General features: G+C 44.0%; 2 protein-coding genes across 8 annotated transcripts in view; both read right to left on the reverse strand.

Moving 5' to 3' along the window:
• ARMCX1 (armadillo repeat containing X-linked 1) overlaps nt 1-9,895 on the reverse strand; it is a 37,380-nt gene extending 27,485 nt beyond the window's left edge. For all 6 annotated transcript variants that reach the window (XM_087859886.1, XM_087859884.1, XM_087859885.1 and 3 more), the window contains exon 1: nt 9,804-9,895. The gene's annotated coding sequence lies outside the window, so the exon portion shown is untranslated. The remainder of the gene's footprint in view (nt 1-9,803) is intronic.
• Nucleotides 752-10,656, reverse strand: ARMCX4 (armadillo repeat containing X-linked 4). Of its 2 annotated transcripts, XM_087859881.1 has the most exons (3): nt 10,607-10,656; nt 10,176-10,259; nt 752-9,452 (listed from the first exon to the last, which is right to left on the reverse strand). In XM_087859881.1, the coding sequence occupies exon 3, from the start codon at nt 9,306-9,308 to the stop codon at nt 1,098-1,100; it is 8,211 nt and encodes a 2,736-aa protein (XP_087716007.1). In that variant the 5' UTR covers nt 9,309-9,452; nt 10,176-10,259; nt 10,607-10,656; the 3' UTR covers nt 752-1,097. The 2 variants fall into 2 exon arrangements, with proteins under 2 accessions (XP_087716007.1, XP_087716006.1); XM_087859880.1 differs by lacking the exons at nt 10,176-10,259; nt 10,607-10,656 and adding an exon at nt 9,804-9,895.
• Between the last annotated feature and the right edge of the window lie 16,189 nt (nt 10,657-26,845).

Below are 26,845 nucleotides of genomic sequence, written 5' to 3' on the forward strand. Positions count from 1 at the left end.
AGAGTTGGCCAAGAAAGAGAATGCTTTCCAATTCAATGCCACCGGGACCCTAAAATAAAATTGTACCTCTCTGTATGCCCTCAAGATATGTTCCATCACTTCTTTGTTTAAAGTCTCTCACTTCCTTCCTTTTGCCATTCCCATGGCCAGTAGTGAAGTCTCACACTTTTATCATCTTGTGCCTGGACCACAGCAGTGACTTCCTAACTGGTGTTCCAATCTCCAATGGCCACGCCAGTGGCCACCCTAACTCTGACCCATCCTGCACACAAATCAGCTACATCCTTTTCCTTTCATTTTCATTCTTCTGGTCACAGAAGGCTTTGGGGTCTAACAGGGGTGGATGGAGTAACATTCAGACACCTCAGTTTAGCAATCAGGGATCCTGCATGAAGGGGCTCCCAGACTGATGGATTCAATTTCCCATCATTCCCCTCCCTCCCCACACTTGAAACTCCAGGCAGGCCAGCCTCCTCTCTGGAGCGGAATTACCACCTCCACGCCTTTCTTCCCACCACTACTCCCTCCTCCAATGCTCTCCTGCCCTTTTTATCCTATCCTTCAAGCCCAGTTTACCTAAATGTCCCCCTCCTCTCTACAACTTTGCCTCAGCACGGCTGCCTGCAGAAGTTTCTGCACAGATGGGAAGGGTTTGGCCACGATCAGAGGCTTGTGGTTTTATTAGTATATTTTTGTTTCCATACATCTTGCCTTTCCAAATAGATCATAAACTCAAGGACAAAGATGTGTCTCTTTTTTCTGCTTAAAACACACAACTTTATTGATAACATAAAAATAAAGTCTCAAATGTATAAACATAAGTCCACACAAAGGACCAAAAATTACCTTACTTACGAAGAATCAGGTCAGTTTCTGCTCATGAAGCATACTAAAAATATCTCAATCCAGACAAGGTAATAATCAACACACGTATTTTCAGTACAAGTTTGAATTCATTTGGTGTTCATAAAGTGATCCAGCTACAGACCATCACAAGTAACATCAGTTTCAAAGTTGTAATGCAATTTACAGCGTGCATTACACCAAGACTGCAAACCCAAAATATTACTCAAATTTGTTTGGGAACATACAACTAATCAGAGTTTACTTAATAATAGCTCAACTCTTTCTTTCACCTCAGGGTCACTGTACTCCGCTGCCAAGACTCGGAGTTTCTTGGCACATGCTTTAGGTCGGTGGAATATGAAATAAAGGGAATTTTTACTGAACTTGTCCTGGGTAAATACTTTTGCCCTTCTTTTAAAATGATAATTTATATTTTCAAATAGTGAAAGAGCATTAAGAATATTCTCTTTTGTCTCTTTCTTGCTAAAGATATTAATCAGTGATGTTGGTGCATTGGCGATGAGTAAGTCTTTTGTCATAGATGGATTTTTAGAGAAATTCAAAAGCATTCCCAAAATATGGTCTTTCATTTCTCCACTTCCCACAGTTAACAAACGAAGAAATTCTGAAATGTAATTTGTAACCATATGCTGATATTCACTAATAATAGTCAAATGCTTTATCAATCTTAGCCCAGCCAGCTGTACGTTTGAATTCAAGGGATAGGTGACCGTGTCTTCACATACTTGGTTTAAGTATGTTTTCACCTTCCTATGATTTTCAGCAGCCACTGAGATGTTATTCAGTGCATTTAAAGCCTTCTGCCTAACACTGGGATAGGGATTATTGAGCAAACTTTCAATAATTGAGATTCTACCTGCATTACGAATGACTTCATGGGAAAACGGATATTCGGGACTGTTATAAAGAGCATTGTTGGCTATTTCATGAATAGAAGGATCTTCAGTCATCTCAATCATGCAAATGAGTTTTTCAAGCTCTCGTGGATCCATATTAGCTTCGCGTTTACAGCGACAGGTCCAGGGCTGAGTTTTCTCCTCATACCTGATCTGCTTTCTGAGCTCATCTTCAGGTGGGAAGCAGGACTCATTTTGGTATGGAAGTTTCATTTCAGTCCAGATCATGGCTCCTGCCCAGGACCCCATTCCTGCCCCAGGGACCATGGATGGATATGTGCCTCTTGACTCAGCTGACTTTTTGGCTTTAGTCTTAAGTGCAGGTTTGTCCTCACTTCTGTTTTCATTACCATCCCAGAACCAAGGCCTCTCATCAGCTCCCCCGCCAGTTGGTGCCTCGAGCTTATCCTTGGTGCTGGCATTATCTCCAGCTCCGTGCTCAAAATTGACACTTCTCTCCCTCTTGGATCTGAACTCATTACTCTTCTCACTGTCGGCCCAAAACAAGGACCTTAAACTGATCTCCTCAATATCAGGGCTGGATGCTCTACTTAGCTCATCCTCCTCTACATCCTCAGCCAAAGTCCACGGCCCCATGCAAGCCTCTTCTTCAGCCCCAAGCCTAGACCCTGTAGTGGCCGCATCTCCGTCCCAGAGCCAAGACTCCTTCCCGACCTCTGTCCCAGCGCCAGCCTCAGCCCCAGCCCCCAAACAGGAATCCATACAGGCTGCCTCTTCAGAGCTGATCCAGGACCCAATACTGGCCTTATCCTCAGCCCCAAACCTGGAACTAATTTTAGCCTCTTCTTTAGCCCCTGATCTGAATTCAATACTGGCCTCGTTTTTACCTCCAGGTTTGGATATAATACCAGCCTCTTCCCCTCTCCTGAAGCAGGACCCTGGACTAGTCTCAGCCCCAGTTCCAAACCAGGATCTTTCATTGGCCTCCATCTCAGCACTGATTTGGGGTCTTCCACTGGCCTGGTCACCAGCCCTAGCCCAGGGCCCTCCACTTGCCTGGTCCTCAGGCTCCAGCCTAGACCCTCTGCTGGCTTCATTACCAGGCCTAGACGCAGCCCAAGATTTTCCACTAGCCTGATCCCCAATGCCAGCCTGGGAGCCTTCTCTACCTGCTGGGTCCTCAAATCCAGGTTTGGAACAGCTATCAACCTCATCCCTAGCCCCAGCCCAGGACCTTCCACTGGCCTGACTCCCAGTGCCAGTCCAGGACCCACCACTAGACTGGTTTGCAGGCCCTGGATTAGATCCTCCAACAGACTGGTCTTCAGCACCAGACCAGAACCCCCCTCCACTGGCTTGATCCTCAAATCCAGGTTTGGGACAGCTACTAGCCTCATCTCCAGTCCCAGCCCAAGACCTTCCACTGACCCGACTTCCAGTATCAGCCCAGGACCCACCACTGGGTGGGGTCGTGGGCCCTAGTCTAGACCCGCCAATAGCCTGGCCACCAGCCCCACCCCAGGACCCACTTGCATTAGCCTGACTCCCACTGCAAGCACAGAACCATCCCTTGGACTGATCCTCGGGCCCCAGCCTACATTCTTCACTGGCCTGGTCCCCAGTGCCAACCCAGGAATCTCCAACGGACTGGTCCCTGGGACCCAGCCTAGACCCTCCACCAGCCTGGCCCCCATTGTCAGCCCAAGACGCTCTTCCACTTGCCTGCTCTTCAAATCTAGGCTTAGTCCCACCACCAGCCTGATCCCTAGGTACAGCCCAGGTCCCTCCACTGGCCTTGTCCACAGCCCCAACCAAGAACCCTCCACTGGCTTGGTGCCCAGAGTCAGCCCAGGACCTTCCACTGGACTGGTCCTCAGGTCCCAACCTAGGCCCTCCACCAGCCTGGCCACCAACCCTAGCCAAAGACGCTTCTGCATTTGCCAGATCCTCAAACCTAGGCTTGGACTCACCACCAGACTGATCACTAGTCCCAGCCCAGAACCCCCCACTGGCCTGGTCCACAGTCCCAACCAAGAATCCTCCACTGGCCTGATTCCCAGTGCTAGCCCAGGACCCAACACTGGACTGGTTCACAAACCCTGGCCTAGAACCTTTGTTGGCCTGCTCCCTAGCCCTAGCCCAGGACTCACCAGACTGGTCCACAGGCCTCAGCCTGGACGCTCCACTGGCTTGGTCTGCAGTGTCAGCCCAGGATACATTTTCACTGGCCTGATCCTCAAATCTAGGCTTGGATCCACCAGACAGATCACCAGTCCCAACCCAGTACCCTCCACTAGTCTGCTCCATATCCCCAGGCCAGTACCCAATACTAGCCACATTCCCAGCTCTAGCTTCAGCCCAGGACCCTCCATTAGCCTGAATCCCAGCCCCATCCTGGGACATTCCACTGGCCTGTTCCTCAGCTCCAGTCCAAGACCCTCCAATGGCATCTTCCCCAGCCCAGGACACCCCACTGGCCTGACCTCCAGCCCAGGGCTCCCCAACAGCCTGGTTCCCAGGGCTAGCCCAAGACCCCCCACTGGCCTGGTTCTCAGCCCCAATCCAGGATGCTCCAATGGCCACATCCCCAGCCTCTGACAAAGAACTCCCACTGGCCTTGCTCCCAACCCAGAGCCCCCCACAGGCCTGGTCCCCAGCTGCAGCCCAGGATGGAAAACCAACTTCATTTTCAGCCTTAACCCCAGCCCAGGACCTAACTGACTTATCACTAGCCCCACTCCAGGACTCAATACTGGCTTCATTCTCATCATCAGCCCAGGACATGCTATTCTCCCAGTATCCATCCCTGGCCTGAAACCTAAATTTGATCCATCGCTCAGAAGCAATCCAATCCTCAATACCAATCCCATTCCAGTAATAGTCATGGACCCTAGGCCGAGTCTTTCTACAGGCCTGAGTGCCTATCCCACCCCGACTCTCAGAAGTGGGCATGGCCTCAGCCTTGGGCTTTGCAGAGCCCTCATCTCCTGTGGCTTCTGCCTCAGCCTCAGACTTGGGTACAGCCTTGTCCTTTGTCCCAGGTAAGATCTTACTCTGGGAATGGGCCACAGACTGAGGCTGGCCAGAGCCCATCATATGTGCCCCAGCCTCTACCTTAGACTCAGCGTTGGTATTTGCCCTGACCTTACTTCTGGCACCAAGGAGGGCCTCATCCTGAGAAATGGCCACAGCCTGGGGTGAAAGACAGCCTATTGTATTTTGCCCAGCCCCTGCCTTAAATACCACATTGAGATTGTCCCTGACCTTATTTCTGGCACCAAGCAAGGTTTCACCTTGGGAATTAGACATGGCTTGGGGTTGGGCAGTGCCTGTTATAACTGTTTGAGGCAGAGCTGAACACATTAAATCTGGCCTAGTGCCTACCTTAGACATAGCATTAGGATTGCCCCGGACCTTACTCCTGGCACCAGACAAGGTTTCCCCTTGGGAATTAGACACAGCCTGAGGCTGGGCAAAGCTTGTTGTATCTGCTCCGGCCTCTACCTTATACACAGCATTGGGATTGCCTCTGACCTTTTTCTTGACACTAGGCAAGGCTTCATCCTGGGAATTGGCCACAGCCAGGGGCTGAATAGAGCCTGTTGTATCTGTTTGAGGCTGGGCACAGCCCATTGTATCTGCCCTGGCCTCTGCCTTTGACACAGCACTGGGATTGCCCCTGACATTCTTAGTACCAAGCAAAACTTCATCCTGGGAAGTGGCCACAGCCAGGGGCTGAATAGAGCCTGTTGTATCTGTTCGAGGCTGGGCAGAGCCCATTGCATCTGCCTTGGCCTCTACCTTACACACAGCACTGGGATTGCCCTTGACCTTATTCTTAGTACCAGATGAGGCTTCACCCTGGGCATTGGTCATAGCTTGTGGCTGGACAGAGCCCACTGTCTCTGGCCCAGTGTCTGCTTTAGACACAGCACTAAGATTACATCGGACCTTACTCCTGGCACCAGGCAAGGCTTCACCCTGGGAATTAGACACAGCCTGAAGCTGGGCAAAGCTTGTTGTATCTGCTCTGGCCTCTACCTTAGACATAGCATTGGGATTGCTGCTGACCTTATTCTTCACACCAGGCAAAGCTTCACATTGGGAATTGGCCACAGCCTGGGGCTGAGCAGAGCCCACTGTATCTGGCCCAACCCCTGTCTTAGACACAGCATTGGAATTGCCCCTGACCTTGTTCTTAGTCCCAGGCAAGACTTCACCCTGGGAATTGGGCACAACCTGAGGCTGGGCAGAACCTGCTGTATCTGGCCCAGTCCCTGCTTTAGACACAGCATTGGGATTGCCCTTGACCTTATTCTTGACACGAGGCAAGGCTTCACCCTGGGAATTCGCCACAGCCAGGGGTTGGGCAGAGCCTGTTGTGTCTGTTTGAGGCTGGGCAGAACCCATTTTATCTGCTCTGGCCTCTGCCTTAGACACAACACTGGGATTGCCCCTGATCTTATTCTTAGTACCAGACAAGACTTCACCCTGGGCACTGGCCACAGCCTGGGGCTGGGCAGAGCCCACTGTATCCGGCCCAGTCCCTGCTTTAGACAAAGCACTGGGGTTGCCCTTGACCTTATTCTTGACACCAGGCAAGGCCTTACCCTGGGAATTGGCCACAGCCTGGTGCTGGGCAGAGCCCACTGTATCTGGCCCATTCCCTGTCTTAGACAAAGCATCGGAATTTCCCCTGACCTTGTTCTTAGTCCCAGGCAAGACTTCACCTTGGAAACTGGCCACAGCCTGAGGCTGGGCAGCGTTCACTGTATCTAGCCCAGCCCCTGTTTTAGACACAGGATTGGACTTGCCCCTAACCTTATTCTTGATACTAGGCAAGGCCTCACCCTGGGAACTGGCCACAGCCAGGGGCTGGGCACAGCCTGTTGTATCTGTTTGAGGCTGGGCACAGCCCATTGCATCTGCCCTGGCCTCTGCCTTAGACACAACACTGGGATTGCCCCTGATCTTATTCTTAGTACCAGACGAGGCTTCACCCTGGGCACTGGCCACAGCCTGGAGCTGGGCAGAGCCCAATGTATCTGGCCCAGCCCCTGTCTTAGACATGGCATTGGACTTGCCTCTGACCTTATTCTTAGTACCAGGCAAGGCTTCACCTTGGGAATTAGACACAGCCTCAGGCTGACCAGAGCCTATTGTATCTGGCCCAGCCCCTGTCTTAGACACAGCATTGGAATTGCCCCTGACCTTGTTCTTAGTACCAGGCAAGGCTTCACCCTGGGAACAGGCCACAGCCAGGGGCTGCGCAGAGCCTGTTGTATCTGTTTCACCCTGGGCAGAACACACAGTATCTGGCCCAGTCCCTGCCTTAGACACAACACTGGGCTTGCCCCTGACCTTGCTCTTGTTACCAGACAAGGCTTCACCCTGGGAACTGGCCACAGCCTGGAGCTGGGCAGAGCCCAATGTATCTGGCCCAGTCCCTGCCTTAGACACACCACTGGGATTGCCCTTGACCTTGTTCTTAGTACCAGGCAAGGCCTCACCCTGGGAACTTGCCTCAGTCTGGGGCTGAGCAGAGCTTGTTGTATCTGTTTCAGGCTGGACAGAACACATTGAATCTGGGCCAGTCCCTACCTTAGACATAGCACTGGGATTGCCCCTGACTTTATTCTTAGTATTAGGTGAGGCTTCATCCTGGAAAGTGGCCACAGCATGAAGCTGGGCAGAGCCCATTGTATCTGGCCCAGCCCCTGACTTGGACATAGCATTGGAATTGCCCCTGACCTTGTTCTTGGCACCAGGCAAGGCCTCACCCTGGGAACTGACCATAGTCTGAGGCTGTCCACAGGCCCTGAGCTCTGCCTTAGCCCCTGACCTAGAAACAGCATTAGGATCACCCCCGCCATCAGCCCTGGAATCGGGTAAAGCATCAGCTTGCGTCTTGGCCCCAACCTGAGGCTGCACACAGGTTTTCATTTCTATCCCGACTCCTGCTTTACACTTGCTTTTGCCTTTTCCCTTAGTCTTAGGTCTAGTACCAGGTAAGGTCTCAACCTGGCTCTTGGTGGAAGCCTGAGACTGTGCCTTTGTGTCTGTCCCAGCCCCTTCCTTAGACATCGTATTGGCATTGCCTTTAGACTTAATCCTGCCATCAGGAAAAGCATCAACCTGGACATTGGCCACAGGCTGAGGCTGTGCATAGAGCTCCATGTCTGTCCCAGCCCCCATCTTGGACATGGCATTGGGATTGTCTCTGGTCTTAACCCTGGCATCAGGCAAGGTCTCAGACTGGGAATTGGCCCTCAAGTTTGCCCTGGCCCCAGTTTTAGACATGGCATTGGAGTTGCCTCTACCTTTAACCCGGGCGTCAGGGATAGCCTCAGCCTGAGCACTGACTACAGCCTGAGGTTGAGTAGCAGCCCACGTGTCGGCTCCAGCCATTGCCTTAGATGTGACATCAGTGCTTCCCCTGTCATCAGCCCTGGCACCAAACATTGTCTCGCCCTGTTTCTTGGCCGCAGTCTGAGGTTGTGTAGAAACTCTCAGATCTGCCCCTGCCCCTGCCTTACACATGGCATTGGTATTAACCCCAGCATCAACCTTTGCCCCAAGCATAGCCTCAGCCTGGGTCTTGGCTATAATCTGAGGCTGGGCAGAAGCCCTCATGTCTGCCCTAGACTCTGCCTGAAACCTGGTTTTGTGATTCCCCTTGACCTCAACCCCAGCACCAGGCATGTTGTCGACCTGGATCTTGGTCACAGCCTGAGATGGTGCACACGACCTCATGTCCACTCCAACTTCAGCCCTGGACACGGTATTAGGATTTCCCTTAGCATCAACTGTGTTAGCAGGCCTGGCCTCAGACTGAGTCTCAGCCACACTCACAGTCTCTTCCAGGGCTCCTGCCTTGGTCTCAGCCACAATTCCAGTCTTATTTATGGCACCCATCTTGGACACTTCCCTGATCACTCCTAGGACCTCGCTCCGTGTCACCATTACTCTGTTCATCCCTTTTTCAGCCAGTATACGAGCTTCCACTTTGGTCTGGGTCATTACTTCTTTCTTAGTCTCTGCCCTGGCAGCCAGTACCCAAGCTTTAGCCTTGGTCTGGGTCACAGCCTCTTTCTTGACTACTCTCCCAGCCTCAGAGTCCGTTTGAGTCACGGCCTCTTTCATAGCCACTTCCCCGGCTTTGACCTGGGCCTCAGTCAGAGTCACTGCCTCTGTCATGCCCACTGTTCTGGCCACTGTTTTGGCCTCTGATTGTATCTCTGCCTCTGCCTCAGCCATTGTCATGGCCTGAGAGTTGGCTTTGGGTCTGGCTTTAGCAGGGGTGGTAATCACTACTTCAGCCCCAGCCCTACCTCCTGCTTCAGTTTCTGCTCCAGTGGTGGCCTTGGGTCTAGTCTCAGTCTCTGTCCCAGCCATGGCTTCACCCATGGCCAAGGTCTGGTTCTGTACCCCAACCACAGTCTCCATCTTGACTCTGGACCCATTTTTGGCAAGTGTCCTCACACTCCGGGCTCTTCCCTTGGTTAATTTGTAAAGGTAGTAGCAGGTACCAGCCCAAACCACCAGTCCTGCAGTCACCCAGCCCACTTCCTGAACGCGACCCATGTAATCACCCCCACTGAAGGCATGAACAAGGTACAGGGGACTCAATCAGGATGGGGAAAGAGGGTAGTAGGTCTGGGTGTAGGCCTGTGAAGGCGCTGGTCTTCAGCCACTTAAAGGCCACTACAGCTGCCACTGGAGGTGGACCTAGAAGTGGAGGAAGGAAATGGACTAAAATTTCTCTTCTAATTTTGTGCCTCATACAGATAGATACACAGAAGGACAGGAAAGTGTAGAAATGATGTGCGTGGTGGGAGAAGAGGATGATGAGCAAACTCTCTCTCCATCCCTTCTATTTTCTCCCCTCCCATTTTTCCCAGTGCCCAACAATGTTCCCCTAAGGTACATCCATATACATTTCCTTACACCAAATGAATAATGGAAAAGATGGTGAGGGGGACTGACTATGAATGGGAGAGACTGAGAAGCACTCAGACCTTGATTTTTACTGGACCTACTCTTGTCACCACTCCCAAAGGTCCCCACCCTCATACCAACCTGTAATGATCAAGGCAGTTCCCTCCTCTTTCCTTCTCTTGATTGGTGATATACCCTAAAGTAGATCTATTAACTCATGAGATCTGTGGACCTAGAGACAGACAGACAGACGGAGGGACAGATGGGGCTGGAGATTTTGTTCTTGATGTGACAGGCATATTATCAAACTACCTTTCTATCTCCCTCAGCTCACGCCACTCTCCATACCAAAATAAAGGTGAGAATGTGGAGTAAGTGATGGGGATGGTAGGAAAGGTGGCTGGGAAAGGGACAGGCTGAGGACACTCCAGACTGACATTGACCACACTGGATGCACGCTGATCTCCACCAACCCACCCTGGAGGTCTACCCAGGCAGTTCCCATCCTCTTACCAGTCTATACTGATCAGGGGCAATTTCCTCCTTGTTTCTTTGCTTCCAGTAATCTCAAGCCCTACAGCAGACCTGCAGGCAGATCTATGGACAAGCAAACAAACAGGAGGTAATAGACACCAAGTCCTCACAGAACAGACAAGCACCCTGATCCCTGATCCCGGTACCTGCCTTGCCAGAGCCCATGTCCAGTTTGCTAATGTGTCCCATCTTGTGATCTCTCCAGTCTTCTCTCAGTCACACTCCAGCCCACCCTTACCCCACTATTCCTCCTGTTTCCTGCCCTGAAATCAGCAGGGGATGTAGCAACACTGTGGAAATCGGGCAGAGTGTAGAAGAGGCAAAAGTACCGTCCACTGCCTCTCAAGTCTCAGCCACCTTCTGTGCTCACCCTCTTGTTATTCCCAGGTGCTGCCCACTTTCACACCAACCTTCAACGGTTCCAGGCCAGTCTCCCCCTTTCCCTGGCTTCCAGTGGTAAACAGCCCTAGTGTAGGCCTATGGGAAGACCTAGGAACAAACAAAGAAAAAGGGGGGGGGAGGTAACTGTTGAGTGCTTGTGACATCCCAGCATCTAAAACAGGGGTCCCAGTACCTGACTTACTGGATCTAGAGACCCACTCTCTAGCAAGCAGAACCTGGGGCTTCCCCAGCACTGAAATGGGCAGTGTGTAAAAGGGAGGCAGGAGAAATAAAAGGGAAGAGACAGGGGCAAATTACTTTAAAACCACCTGTAGGATTCTAAGGTTTCTCCCAAAAGTCCATCATTTCCTTCACCAAGGTGCTCAGACAGGCGAGCGAATCTGGAAAACTGGAAAACGGAGAGAGAGAGAGATGGAGGCCCCCATCCCCTACTCTAGAATCAAACATAGCCTACTGCCTGCCATCTACCTCCCCTTAAACCCATCTCTAGGAGACTCCAGCAAAAGAAGTGAGGAGTGTGGGAAGGCTTTTTCTTCCACAAAATCACTATCCCTCCCGGCAGAGGCTATCTCAAAAAATAAGTAAAGTTCTTTGATACGACCATTGGTATTTTCTTAATAGTATCTGCAGTGCGAACAAAAGCATCCATGGAAAAGTTTGCTGTCTTTACTGGTCATCAACGTACAATTTCAGTTAAAACCCCTAGGCTTAGTAAGTACATGCAGTTTAGGGAAAGTCCCCTAGTTAGCCCCACCCCACATCCCAACAGGACAGCGGCGCCTAAGTTCCTGTCGTAGAGAATTCCTACAGGACTTCAACCGTTCAAAGGCCGGGCCGTGGTCACACTAACCTCCACAGATCCCGTGCAGTTTTCTTCTCGCCTTCTTCCCTTGCCTCGCCACAAATTGTGCCACACGGAACTACTGTCCATCAGACAGGAGAGAGTAAAGGCACTGAGTGCTTGGACCAGCACCCAGGACACAGATCCCAGTACTCACCTTTCGGGATTCAGGATCCCGGTTATCAAATGTCCGTCCCCGCACTCCCAGACGCCACCCCCACCAACGCCACCGTCCAGTCACCAAGGCCCACCATTTTCTCTGTAAACGCCACGGTGGCATGTCCCTTCCACTGACAGGAGCAGGAAGCTGGGCGGACGTGTGCGGTCAACGATTAGAGTCAGAGAGGATGGGAAATCTCAATCTCCGCATTTTCCTCTAGAGACACTCCGCCCCGCCACCCCCAGCCAACCATCCGCCCGGTCAGAGCCCAAGGTTCCCGGCACAGACGGAGACAGGGGGAGGGGACTCGGGAGAATCACAGCGAAGTCTCCTGGAACTTAAGCCCGCTTTGTCCCCCATCCCCGAACCGGCCACCGGGGGGAGGGGGCCGCTGCCGCCCTGGCCTCGAGCGCGGGCCCCGGAGCCCTTACCTGTTCTGCTTGCCTCGGGTCCGACGCCAGCCCGCCAGGCGCAGGGCAGCGGGGAGCCGGTACCCAGACGGGAGTGACGACTGCACCGAAGGCTGCGTCGCTCTGCAGCTCCGGGTCACGTGAGGGCGCGCGTCACCAATGCTCTCTCTCCCCCTCTCTCTCCCCTCCCACCCCACCCCCTCCCTGCGGGGAGTTCTACGGGACCCTGCCCCCCACCTCCGCCCTACCTAGCTCCCCCTCCACCGGTCTGTGAGCCGAGCCCCAAAGCGCACCGCCTGGTCGCCCAGCTCTGTCCCCTCCAATGTGGGGGCCGCCTAGTGTGGCCTCACCGCTTTGCGGTGGGGGTTTGCCCTTCTCTGGTTACTGGGGAGGGTCTGCATATCGCCCTCCCCCAAGCCTCGGCTCTGGCCTTTTCTCTTGGAGAAATCCTTTTCTCTCTTTGGCTATAAGACTAACACTCCCCATCGGGTGCGTTGCTGCACCAAAATGGGCTTGGGAAGGGGCGTCAGAAAAGGAAGCAGAGAGTGCAAGTAGATGCTTAACTTTGTTTTTATAATGTTCTTCCCCGCCCCCACCTAACATCGCATTCATTGTTTTTGCAATTGGGAAATGCAGGCAAGCCATTTTCATTCGACATTTAAAAATGAGTTCGTAAAAATAACAAGACTCATCTGTTCACGTTATTTTTTGCCACGTTAATTGCTGTAAACGATTTCAGTTTTCAAAACATACTAGTAATTATTGACATTTTATGGACAAAATTTTCCTAAACAAAACCAGCACGTTTTCAATGTGATCTATAAATTAATCTGCGGGAAGACATTCAGTTTTCTAAAACTGGCAATTTCCCACAAGTGATTTGAAGACCTTTTCAAGTTCTGGCTGAACTTACTATGATCTTGTGTCAAGTGTCTGAGAACTTCTTCAGATGACTCCTGGATGATTGAATGAAGACCCAACTCCTGATGAACCCAGTGCCTGAAAACTGATGACTTCCCAGATTAACCCGCTTTCCATTCAAGGGACTTTATTTGGATTTTACATAAGCATGTGATCAAATCGGTCTCATCACAGGCTGAACAGGACCAACGGCTCTCCCAGTGATGGAAATGAGGCTTAGCAGGTGGAATTTTCATTTAATCCTGCCACGGGTGAGCTGTCTCCAGGATCTGTGCTCACGTCCTGTATGTCTGTCACCCTAGCAGCAGCTAGTGCTCACCATCTTCCAGGGGCGACAGCGCTGAGGGTCTGTGGATGACTGTGAATCACTGCACCACCCCTGAAATCTGTGTCATTCTTCCCTCACAGCAAGCGTAGTTTGCAGGATGCCAAGCAGTCAGCACCAGCTGAGAAAGGCCTTTTCACTCCCTGCCTTGTGTTACAATTTCACTGCAGCACCCATACAAGCCCCTCAGAATAATCCCAGAACTCAGGGACAAAGTATGCAGGAGTTAGTCCCCAGACATTCAGCTGTCCCTGCTGGGGAGTCATACTCTAAATATAGACCCTTCAGGCAGTCTCTTTCTTTGAATGCTGAAATCTGACTCTCCAGCAGGAAGCTCCCCCTGTGAGGGGCCCCTGTGTGGGGGAGGCCCCTCTAGGAAGTGAGCCAGGGAGCCCAGAGTGCCAAAGAACCTTACTAATAACTTTTCAGAACTCAATTGCCTGTGACCAATTTATATTCTCCATCGAAGGGAAAGATTCAGAAATTGATTATATAAACATTTAGAACTTCAGGAAAGTAAAATACAAAACCCATAAGCATAGGATGACAAGTGGCTAATTCGTAATAATCTAAAAACTTACAAATCACTAGTAAAATCATAACCCAACAGAAAAATGTGCCAAAGACCTGAATGGATTTGTTCGCAGAAATGAAATACAGGTGACTGATAAACATATGAAAAGATGCTCAACTTCTGCCAAAGCAACCTTTTTCATGACACATCTCCAAAGGCAAGAGAAACAAAAGATAAAATGAACTTGTGGGACTTCATCAAGATAAAAAGCTTCTGCACAGCCAAGGAAACAGTCAAGAAAACTAAGAGGCAGGCCACGGAATGGGAGAATATATTTGCAAATGATGCTACAGATAAAAGACTGGTATCCAAGATCTACAAAGAACTTCTCAAACTCAATATGAGAGAAATAAACAAATCATAAAATGGGCAGAAGATATGAACAGACACTTTTCCAATGATGACATACAAATGGCTAACAGACACGTGAAAAAATGTTCAAAATCATTAGCCATCAGGGAAATTCAAATCAAAACCACACTAAGATACCACCTTACGTCAGTTAGAATGGCCAAAATTGACAAGGCAAGAAACAGCAATTGCTGGAGAGGATGTGGAGAAAGGGGATCCCTCCTACATTGTTGGTGGGAATGCAAGTTGGTACAGCCACTCTGGAAAACAGTGTGGAGGTCCCTTAAAAAGTTAAAAATGGAGCTACCCTATGATGCAGCCATTGCAATACTGGGTATTTACCCCAAAGATACAGACGTAGCGAAGAGAAGGGCCATATGCACCCCCATGTTCATAGCAGCATTGTCCACAATAGCTAAATCGTGGAAGGAGCCGAGATGCCCTTCAACAGATGACTGGATTAAGAAGTTGTGGTCCATATATACAATGGAATATTACTCAGCTATCAGAAGGAATGATTTCTCAACATTTGCTGCAACATGGATGGCACTGGAGGAGATAATGCTAAGTGAAATAAGTCAAGCAGAGAAAGACAATTATCATAGGATTTCTCTCATCTATGAAACATAAGAACTAGGATGATCGGTAGGGGAAGAAAGGGATAAAGAAAGGGGGGGTAATCAGAAGGGGGAATGAAGCATGAGAGACTATGGACTCTGAGAAACAAACTGAGGACTTCAGAGGGGAGGGGGTGGGGGAATGGGATAGGCTGGTGATGGGTAGTAAGGAGGGCACGTATTGCATGGTGCACTGGGTGTTATACGCAAGTAATGAATCATCGAACTTTACATCAGAAACCAGGGATGTACTGTATGGTGACTAACATGATGTAATAAAAAAACATTTAAAAAAAAGATGCTCAACTTCAAAGAAAGGCAAATCCAAACAACTGAATCTTACCTTGTTTCAGCTAGGAGTTTGTCAGAATACAGAAATGTGAAGGATGCCTGGGTGACTCAGCTGACTGAGCTGACTCTTGGTTTAGGCTCAGGTCATGATGTCAGGATGTTTACTTGAGATTCTCTCCCTCCTTCCCTCCCCCCTCAAATAAATAATTAAGTCTTTAAATACACACACACACACACACACACACACACACACACACAGAATTTTGATAATATTGTTGATTGGTCTGTGGGGAAATGGGGGGCACTCCCACACTCTGTTGGAGGCAGATACTCTGATGCAACCTTTTTTCAGTTGGCAAAAATCTATTAAGTTACAAATATAATATCATACAAATTCTTTGACCCAGCAATGCTATTACTAGGAATTTAACCAGTGTATATACCTACACAGTTTCTCAGAGATATGTGCATATTTCACAAAGGGTATCTATTGCAGTCCCTATAAAGGTTTAAAAAAAACCTGAAGAAACATAAAGGGAAAGGTTAAATATTTTATGTTAAATATACAATATGGCTGATAAAAAGAAAGATTTAGTTTTATGTATCCTGATGGAAATATACTTAGGGTATTTTATTATTTGCTGTTTATTTTCTGTAATTACATGCAAATTTCACAAGAATACATTCTAGTATAAGAGTCAAACCCAGAAAAACACTAGTATCACTTTAACTCCACTATCCTCATCCAACGCACACTTACCTCCCCATTGTTATAAATTTGCTGTGTTAAATGATTTTCTATACATTATATATACATGCATATCTTACTAAATATATAAATGGGATTATATTTTACATACTGTTTTGCAACTCATTTTTTTCCATTTAAAATTACATCTCAAACAAGGGGAAACCAGAAAGGGAGACATCCATAAAAGACTCTTAATCTCAGGAAACAAACTGAGGGTTGCTGGAGGGGGATGGGGTAGCTGAGGGATGGATCTTGAGGAGGGTATGTGCTATGGTGAGCGCTGTGAATTGTGTAAGACTGATGAATCACAGACCTGTACCCCTGAAACAAATAATACGTTATATGTTAATAAAAATAACTAAATTTTAAAAATTACATCTCAGAGAGCTCTACGTGCCAGTACATTTATTTTTTAAAGATTTCCATTAATTTATTTGAGAGAGAGAGACTGAGAGAGAGTGCACGAGCATGCATGAGGGGAGGGGACAGAGGGAGAGGGAGGGAGAGTCTTAAGCGGACTATACCCCAGTGCAGAGCACAACACAGGGCTCGATCTCACAACCCTGAGAGCAGGACCTGAGCCAAAATCAAGAGTCGGTCGCTTAACCGCCTATGCCACCAAGGCGCACCCACATACCAGTACATTTAAATATGTTTTATTATTTTTTTAAAGATTTTATTCATTTATTTGACAGAGAGAGACAGTGAGAGAAGAAACATAAGCAGGGGGAGTAGGAGAGAGAGAAGCAGGCTTCCCGCCAAGCAGGGAGCCCGATGCAGGGCTTGATCCCAGGACCCTGGGATCACGACCTGAGCCAAAGGCAGACGCTTAACAGCTAAACCACCCAGGTGCCCCATAAATATGTTTTATTATTTTTAACTGCTACGTACTATTCCATAGCTTGATTATGCTATTGTTTATCTAATTTCTTTTCCCAACACCCCACTGATTAACATAAAATTATTCTGGGTCTGGGTCTAATAAGATCAAGGCTACAATGAAAAAATCTGGTACCCACAGATAGAAGGATTTCTTTAGGATATTCTGATATAAATAAAATTGTTCATTTAAGGGTATGAGATTTTATATATTCAATACTGCACAAAGAAGGATATGAGATATATTTAACGGGTATACAGCCAAACTACCCTCCAAAGACACCGGGTAATTTATACTCCTGTCAAGCACATGACAGCACCCTTCCACATGCTCTCGTGCACACTGTAAATTAGTAATTAGTGTCAATATAAGAGGCAAAAAAAAGTATGAGCTTGTCCTTTTAATTCACATTTTCCTAAATATCTGTATGCTTTAGCATCATTGCGTATGCTTATTGGTCATTTGCATTTCTTCACTGAGAATTAGTTGTTAATATCCTTTGAGTATTTTTTTTATTCAGCAGTGTTTTTCTCACTATTTGTAGTCCCTTGTGCATACCTATACAGTAGTTATTTTTCTGTTATATAAGTTGCACATATATTCTCCCAAACTGTCACTGACATCTTACTTTTATGGTATTTTTTGATATCAGAATTTTTATATTTTAATGTAGTTAAATATATTAACTTTTTCCTATATGGCTTCTGGGTTATGTAAGCCATGTATATTTGAATATATACATACACAGATACATATATATATGTGTGTGTGTGTGTGTGTGTATATATATTATATACATGTGTTGATATGTATATATATGCTATATATGTATGTGTATATATATTCAAATATATGGCCAAATTACAGTGCAACTCACATAATAGTCCATTACTCCTCAACTAATTTAAAATGACTTATGCTAGGGGTGCCTAGATGGCTCAGTCGGTTGAGTGCCCAGCTCTTGATTTTGGCTTGTCATGATCTCAGAGTTCTGGGTGCAAGCCTTGCTTCAGCTCCATATTCTGCTCAGTGGGTAGGGGGGTGGGGCAGTCTGCCTGAGAAGTCTCTCCCTCTTCCCCTCCCCCCACTCACTAGCTCTCTCTCAAATAAATAAATCTTTTAAAAATAAAAAATGACTTATACTTAATTCTCATTTATAGTCAGACATGTTTCATGGATTGACTTTTCTGTTCTGCTGATAAATATATATATATGTGTGTGTGTGTATACATATATATGTGTGTGTGTATACACACACACACACAACTGCCTCAATAGCACACTTTGAATTGGTACAGTTCTGTAGCAAGTTTAGGTGTCCAGGAGGACAAATCTTTCATTGCTCTGCTTTTTCAAACTGTTTTTGGATATGCTTGGGCATTTCAAGTAAAGTTCCAAGTTTCAATTTTTAAAAAAATTGGGCTTCTATTAAAATTGCATTGAATTTATAGAATAACCTGGGGAATAATTAAAATCATATTAATAAATTATTATTTTCATCCAGGGTCATGTAGTATTTTATTTATTTATTTTTATTATTTTTAAAACTTTTTTAAAAAGAGAGAGAGAGTGCATGTGAGCACGGGGGGTGGTGTGCAGAGGGAGCGGGAGAGAGAGAATCTCAAGCAGGCTCCACACTCAGCAAGGAGCCTGATGTGGGGCTGGATCTCAAGACCCTCAGATCATGACCTGAGCCAAAGTCAAGAGTCGAACACTTAACTGACTAAGCCATCCAGGCACCCCGGTATTTTTAAAAAATTTATTTATATCTTGTGTGCCTTTCAGTAAAATTGTATAGTTTTCTTCATGTAAATTTTACATATTTCTTAATTGCTGTATTCCCAAATATTGCATAGTTTTGGTTAACATTGTGAATTGTGGCTTTTTTCGCATGATATTCTTTTTTGTTTTTTGGAAAACAATTTCTGTTTTTTTTTAATTATGTTATGTTAGTCACCGTACAGTACTTCATTAGTTTTTGATGTAGTGTTCCATGATTCATTATTTGCATATAACACCCAGTGCTTATTGCAATACATGCCCTCCTTAATACCCATCACCATGCTAACCCATCCCGCTGCCCCCCTCCCCTCTGAAACCCTCAGTTTGTTTCCCAGAGTCCATAGTCTCTCATGGTTCGTCTCCCCCTCTGACTCCCCCCTTCATTTTTCCCTTCCTTCTCCTAATGCCCTCTGTGCTATTCCTTATGTTCCACATATGAGTGAAACCATATGATAATTGTCTTTCTCTGCTTGACTTATTTCACTTAGCATAATCCCCTTCAGTTCCATCCATGTCAATGCAAATGGTGGGTAATCGTTCTTTCTGATAGCTGAGTAATATTCCGTTGTATATATGGACCACATCTTCTTTATCCATTCGTCTGTTGAAGGGCATCTCGGCTCCTTCCACCGTTTGGCTATTGTGGACATTGCTGCTATAAACATTGGGGTGCATGTGCCCCTTCTTTTCACTACCTCTGTACGTATGAAAATCGTGCATGCTAATTTAACTAAGTGATTCAATGCAGTAAAGTACAAAGAAGAAAGGTAAACAATCACTCAGATTCCAACACCATGAAATAACCTTCAAACTTTCAAAGCACAATTAAACTTCCTGGAAGATATGTTCTTTACATCTGAGCATTTCATTCTTTAAGAATATATTCTTGGGTGGCACCTGGGTGGCTCAGTTGGTTAAGCATCTGCCTTCTGCTCAGGTCATGATCCCAGGGTCCTGGGATCGAGCTCCGCATTGGGCTCCTTGCTCAGCAGGGAGCCTTCTTCTCCCTCTGCCTGCCGCTCACCATGCTTCTGCTCTCTCTCTCTGTCAAATAAATAAGTTTTTTAAAAAATATTTAACAACAGGGGCGCCTGAGTGGCTCAGTCGTTGGGCGTCTGCCTTCGGCTCAGGGCGTGATCCCGGCGTTATGGGATCGAGCCCCACATCAGGCTCCTCCGCTGTGAGCCTGCTTCTTCCTCTCCCACTCCCCCTGCTTGTGTTCCCTCTCTCGCTGGCTGTCTCTATCTCTGTCGAATAAATAAATAAAATCTTAAAAAAATATATTTAACAACAACAACAACAACAAAAAAGGAATATATTCTTGGCGCACCTGGGTGGCTCAGTGGTTAAGCATCTGACTCTTGATTTTCGGCTGGGGTCACTATCTCAGGGTCCTGGGATGGAGCCATGCCTCGGGCTCTGCACTCAGCACAGAGTCTGCTTCACATTCTCTCCCTCTCCCTCTGCCCCTCCTCCCGCTCACGCTCACTCTCTCTCTTTCTCTCTCTCTCTCTCAAATAAAATAAATAAATCTAAAAAATATGTAAATAGATAAAAATAAGAAGAATGTATTCTTAATATCTGTGTACATATATTACATCTCCTTATTTCCTTCAATTTGCTTTTTTTTTTTGGTCTTTCTCATCTCTGATTGGTGTAATTATCTCAAGCTTTTCTTCTGTCTGTAATTCAATTTTTAGCCACGTTTTTCCAGTTCAGCTGTTTATAATTTATTACTTCTGTGGTAATGTTTTTGGGGCCTAATTGGTTCCTTAGTTTGCAATCTTCCTTTTTATCTAATTCTGCTCTCTTATCATCTCAACTTTGAGCTTTTGGGTTTTTTTTTAATTAAGTCTATATTCTTATTAAGTTGATTTATAGCTTGAAGTGCTTGTTGGAAATTTCCTTCTGTACTTTGGGGTATGTTTTTTCTCCTTTAGGTTCTTTGCTTTTCACATGCCATATCTTATATGGCACCCAAGGGGCAAGGGCAAGGTTAAGGACCTGGCTGCACAGCACCACTGGGCTCAGCTCTGCAATCTTCTGTTTCTTTTTTTTTAATAATTTTTATTTTGTTATATTAGTCACCATACAGTACATCCCCAGTTGTTGGTGCAATATTCCATGATTCATTATTTGCATATAATACCCAGTGCACCATGCAATATGTGCCCTCCTTAATACCCATCACGAGCCTATCCCAATCCCCCACCCCCCTCCCCTCTGAAGCCCTCAGTTTGTTTCCCAGAACCCACAGTCTCTCATGGTTCATTCCTCCTTCTGTTTACCCCCCCTTCAAATCTTCTGTTTCCTTACTTGCCTGTAACTGTTGGAAGTTTATGTAATTAGGATGTCCCCCTTTCTTTATTTGGTTGCTGATGATGACTCCCACTCCACCCCTGCTGGTTTTTTACTCCTTTTGTTTTGCTTTTTTTTTTTTTTTAAGTATTGGGAGAGATTCTGTGAATCAGCGTCTTTCCTCTATTCTAACACAGAAGCTTCTTTGAATCGAATAGTCTGGTTGTTCATCCCTGATGCAAGATGAGGCTACGATTTTTGTATGTTGCTCTTGTATCTGGCCACCCTAATGAATCTCTATTATTAGTTCCAAAAGTTTGTCAGTTGATTCTCTCTGATTTTTTAAAGAGACAACTATATTGTCTGTGAATGACAATTTAGTATTTTTCCTTTCTAAGATTTTATATTGTTCATTTCTTTTTTTTAGTTTATGCACAGAACAAGAACTTCAGAATAATGTTGAATAGTAAATGTGATAACAGACATCCTTATAGTCAGAGTCTAGCTCCTGGCTATAATGGGAATACTTCATCTTTTACCATTAAGTACAATGTTTCTGTACATCTCTGGCGCAAACCCTTTGCCAAATTAAGGAAACCTCCTCTATTCCTAGAATGCTAAGAGTTATCAGGAATGGATGCTTAATTTCAACAAATGATCTTATGGTATCTATTGGGATAATCATATTTTAATATTTTCATATCACTTTACTATTTAATATTATTTTACATGATTTTAAAATTATTTTACTAGAGTGGATTATAATAAAACTGTTCAAATAAAAAATTGCACTTGAATTCTTGGGATAAATCCCACATGGTAGCAACTGTTTTTTAATACACTGCTCTATTTCAATTTGCTAATACTCGATTTCCTATTTTTTGTACATGTTTGTTGATGAGCCAGTTTATAGTTTCCTTTTTTGTGCATCATTTTTTTCCAGTTCTTGCTGCTAAGATTATACTAGCCTTGTAAAATGATTTGGAAAGTTGTCTATGTTCTGGAAATAGTTTATATACCAGAAAATTTTCTACTCCTTGAAGGTTGGAAGAACTTTGCTAGAAAAGAGTCTGAGTATGATAATTGTACTTTTTCCTTTTTGTTGGTTTTGAAGTCATAGGTGTTTAATTATTTTTTGACATCTTCATTGGTTATTGATCTATTCAAATTTTCTATTTCTTGAACCAATGTTGGTAACTTATACTTTCTTAAAATATCCATTTTGTCTGAAATTTTAAATTTAGTGGTAAAAATTGTGACATTTTCTTAATTTTTTCCCAAATGTCTTCTATATTTGCAACTACCATTCCTAATGTTTCTTTTCTTTTCTTGATCAGATTTGCCAAATTCATTTCTCTTAGAACAAGGTCAGGTTTTATCAATCAGTTGTACTGTGCTTTTTGTTTTATTTCTTATCTTGTTTTCAATTTTTATTTTTTTCCTTCCATTTCCTTCGCTTCAGTTTATTGTCCCTCTTCTACATTCTTGAGTTGAGCACTTAGTTCATTTGTCTTAAACCTTTCTTGTTTTCAAATGTGTATCTGAGTCTATAAATTACCCTCTTGATACTGCTCTAACCACATCCCACAGATATTATAACTGGTGTTCTCATTTTCATTCTTCTCTACATAATATGAAGTGTTGACTTTTATTTCTTCTTGAACCCAAGAGCCATTTAGAAAAGTTGTTTTTCGTTTTGGGTTGGGTGAGAATTTTTTGTATTAATGTCCAATTTTATCATTATATCATGTCATGTCACCTCCTCTTCTAGGCTTTCCCTAAACATGCAATTTAAAATATCCCCCCCCCCCGCTTCAATAACATCATCCAGTTGGATTTCCAGTAAAGGATTTATCACACCTGTTTATATGTTTAGGTATTACTTGATTCCTTTCTTTAAGATGTAAACTCTTTGGGAACAGGAACATTGTCTTTTATTCACTACCACATTTTCAGTACCTAAAACAGATCCTGGAATACAATAGGCATTCAATAAATATTTGCTGAATAAATAAATTATGGTCAGTAAATATGAACCCTATGATTATTATTTCTATTTCTTTTTAATGAAATTGGTGGGTTTAACTGCTGAATGAGCATGTTCTAATACATGAACAAATTTTGTGGATCATGTGCACCTAAAAAGAATGTTATTTTCTTTTGTGTGCAAAGTTGTTTATATTCGGGAGGTTAGTTAAAGCTTATTGATTGTGTAATCCAAATCCTCTATATGCTTGCTAATCTGTGGATTACCAAAGGAGGTATGGTAAGCTTTTCATTACAGCTGTAGATGTAACAATTTTTCCTTCTATTTAAATTATGTTTTGCATTATGTATCTTGAAGCTACATGGCTAATTACACAAAAGATTGTAACTGCTATGTTTTCTAGGTGATATAACCATGCTTGTTAATATTAAATATCCCTCTTTGATCCTTTTAGTCCTTTCTGTCTGAAGTTTTACTCTACCTGAGATTGTTACATTTGCTTTCTTTTTATTTGTTTTTTCCTCATTTATCTTTTTATTTAATACAACATAGAAGTGGATTTTTACTTTTAGGTTCAACACAATCTGTGAGACTCTTTCTCTTTTTATGTGAGTTTAATTGATTAATTGTGGTATGCTTGGATTTATTTCTGTTACCTGTTTTTACATTCTCAGTTTACCATGCTCTTCGTTGCTCTTCCCTACCCTGCTTTATGTTGAATCACTTTACTTTACCTAGAGTGGTCTGGATTTTTATTCCATTCGATTTTTATTCCACCCTTTTTGTCAGCCATGAAAATCTTTTCTTTCGCAGATAATTTTATTAGACATATTTTTAACTTTTATTTTCAATTTTTATTTATTTTATTTATTATTTCCAATTTTATAGCAATAGGAAATCTAGCATGTATCAGTGTTAGATCAGGGTTTCTTTTTTGTTATATAAAATTAGCTTCATTATATTTTTGGAAAAGCAACGTGTTTACTGTGGAAAATTAGAACATATAGATACACAGAGGAAAAGAATAAAAATCACCCTTGAGGGGGCGCCTGGGTGGCACAGCGGTTAAGCATCTGCCTTCGGCTCAGGGCGTGATCCTGGCATTATGGGATCGAGCCCCACATCAGGCTCCTCTGCTATGAGCCTGCTTCTTCCTCTCCCACTCCCCCTGCTTGTGTTCCCTCTCTCACTGGCTGTCTCTATCTCTGTCGAATAAATAAATAAAATCTTTAAAAAAAAAATCACCCTTGAGGCCATCTTTGTTAACATCTTTATACTAGCCTCTCAGAGCTTTCTTTTTTTTTTTAATGTATTTTGGCTTATTTTTTTAGTAATAGGAAATCCAGCACATATCAGTTTTTAGATCAGTGTTTCTTAAACAAGGACAATTTGAACATTTGGCAATGTCAGGAGGCATGGCCAACGCCGTAAGGTTTCTAGAATAAAACATAGGGAAATATCTTCATGACGTTGGGGTAGGCAAAGATGCCTTCAACAGGATACAAAAATATTAATCATAAAAGAGAAAATCAGACTTTATCAAAATTTAATTTTTCTGTTCATCTACAGACATTATTAACAAAATGAATAGGCATGCCATAGACTTAGAAAATATATATTTGCAGTACATATATCTGACAAAGGACTTGTATCCAGCATATATATAAAGACATACAAATCAACAATCAAAAGAAAATCCAATGTAAAACGAGGCCAAACTTGAATGGACATTTCTCAAAGGAAGATATCCAATCCTCAACATCTTTAGTAATCAGAGAAATGCACATTGAAACCACACTGAGATCACCACACACTCACTAGAATGGCTAAAACCAAAGACTAACAACACCAAGTTGGTGAGAATGGAAAAACCAGAACTCTAACACATTGCCATTAAGGATGGAAAATGGTACAACTGCTCTGGAGAACTTTTTCGCAGTCTTTTATGAAGTTTAACATTTACTTACCATATGACCCAGTGAAATACCTGGTTTATTTCTGGATATTTCATCAAGAAAAAATGAAAACATATGTCCACACAAAGACTTATACATGAATATTTATATCAGCTTAATTCATAATCGCCCCAAACAAGAAAACAACAGGAAAAAGGATAAACAAATTGTTATACATACATATAATAAAATACTACTCAGCAACAAGAAGTAATAAAATACGGATACATGCAAAACATGAATAAATCTCAAAAGCAGTGTGCTGAATGAAAGAAGTCAGATACAAATGAGTATTATAGGATTCTATTTAAATGAAACATAAGAACAAAAACAATCCGTGGTGATAAAAATCAGCAAGTGGTTGTCTGGGGCATAGAGGAGAATTACCTGGAAAGACATATAAGGGACCTTTCTGAAATGAAGGAAATGCTCTATATCTTATTTTGTATGGTGTTTGCATGGTTATATGCAATTATTAAAACTCTTCAAACTGAACATTTAAGATATGTGTGATATATTGCATGTAAATTATATTTCAATACATCCCAATTTCCTCCCCAGAAAGAGTCGTTTTATTAGTTTGGGTGTAATATACCAAACCTTTTTCTGTGAATTCCATATGTATATATGTACCTATGGAAATATTGTTAAGGGGCATCATATTGTACATACATTTCACAACTTGATAGTTTTCACTCATCAACATATCTTGGAGCTCTTTCCATGTCAGTAAACGTGGATCTTCTTAACTCTTATATTGTATTCCATAGGGTGGCTATAGTATGGTTTATCTAGCCATTCCTTTACTGATAGACATTTAGGTTTTCTTTAACTTTTAACGGTAACAAACAATGTTACAAAAATTATCTTTGAAAATGTTGCCAATCAGACAACTGAGAAGTGGTATACCAATGTTATAGATTACATTTTTCTATTAAGTAGTGAGATCGTACATCTATTCACATGTTTAGTGGTCATCTATAGCTCCATAAATTACCTGCTCATATCTTTTTCATATTTTCCTGTTGTATTATCTTTATCTTACTGTTTTTGCAGAAGAGCTGCATTTAGTGTGGATAGCACTTGTTTCTCTGTTTTGAACATTGCAAATATTTTCTTCCAGTCCATAGCTTCTTTTGATATTATCTTGTCTTTCCGTATACTGAAATTTCTCAATTTCGATGTAATCAAATGCATCTTTTCATTTATGGAGTTTTTTCTTACCCAACTGAAGCTTATGAAAAATACTCTCATATGTTGTTATGATACTATTATAAATTTTAAAAATCAATTTAGAATTTAATAAGTGACGTGAGATAGTCTCTGATATCATTTTTTTCCAAATAGATATCCAGCTTCCCCAAAGTATGTATTGAAGAGTTTCTCCTTTCTCTCACTGATATTTTTATTGAAGCATAGTAGTCACACAGTGTTACATTAGTTTCAGGTGTAAAACATAGTGATTCAACAGTCTGTATATTATGCTATGCTCAACACATGTGTAGCTACCATCTGTTGCCATCCAACACTATTACAGTATCAATGACTGTGTTCCCTATGCTGTACCTTTCATCTCTGTGACTTACTCATTCCATAACTGGAAGCCTGTATATTCTACACCCTTCACCCTCTTTGCCCATCCCCCCACCCCCTCCCATCTGGCAACACAGCAGTTTGTTCTCTGTATTTATGGGTCTGTTTCTCCTTTGCCTTTGTTTGTTTATTCATTTGTTCTGTTTTTTAGATTCCACATATAAGTGAAATCATATGGTATTTGTCGTCTTCCATCTGGTTTGAAGTACAACTTTTACCATATATTTAATTCCCATATGTATTTGGATCCATATGAAAATATGTAGGTTAAACACAAAAGCCTTCTTATACATATTTTCTGTACTATGTTTTCTTCAAATTAATTTATAAATTTAGCACTATGGAATCAAACTTATTCTTTTTTAAATGACACTCAAAGCAAGAGTTTGAAATGGAACAGAATTTCTTATATTTTCTAAAACTATTAGAACAGAACTAAGACTGAGCAAAACCAAGGCAGAGGAGCCTTGGGAACAATCTGTTTCACTAAGGAAAAGAATTGGACATTTGC

The sequence above is a fragment of the Ursus americanus genome, chromosome X, assembly GCF_024610735.1.
Source record: "Ursus americanus isolate L20-20 chromosome X, mUrsAme1.1.p, whole genome shotgun sequence".
NCBI classification, from domain to species: Eukaryota; Metazoa; Chordata; class Mammalia; order Carnivora; family Ursidae; genus Ursus; species Ursus americanus.

Bases quoted from the DNA above. Each gene is read 5' to 3' on its own strand.
- ARMCX4 (XM_087859881.1), bottom strand. From the start codon at position 9,308: ATGGGTCGCGTTCAGGAAGTGGGCTGGGTGACTGCAGGACTGGTGGTT.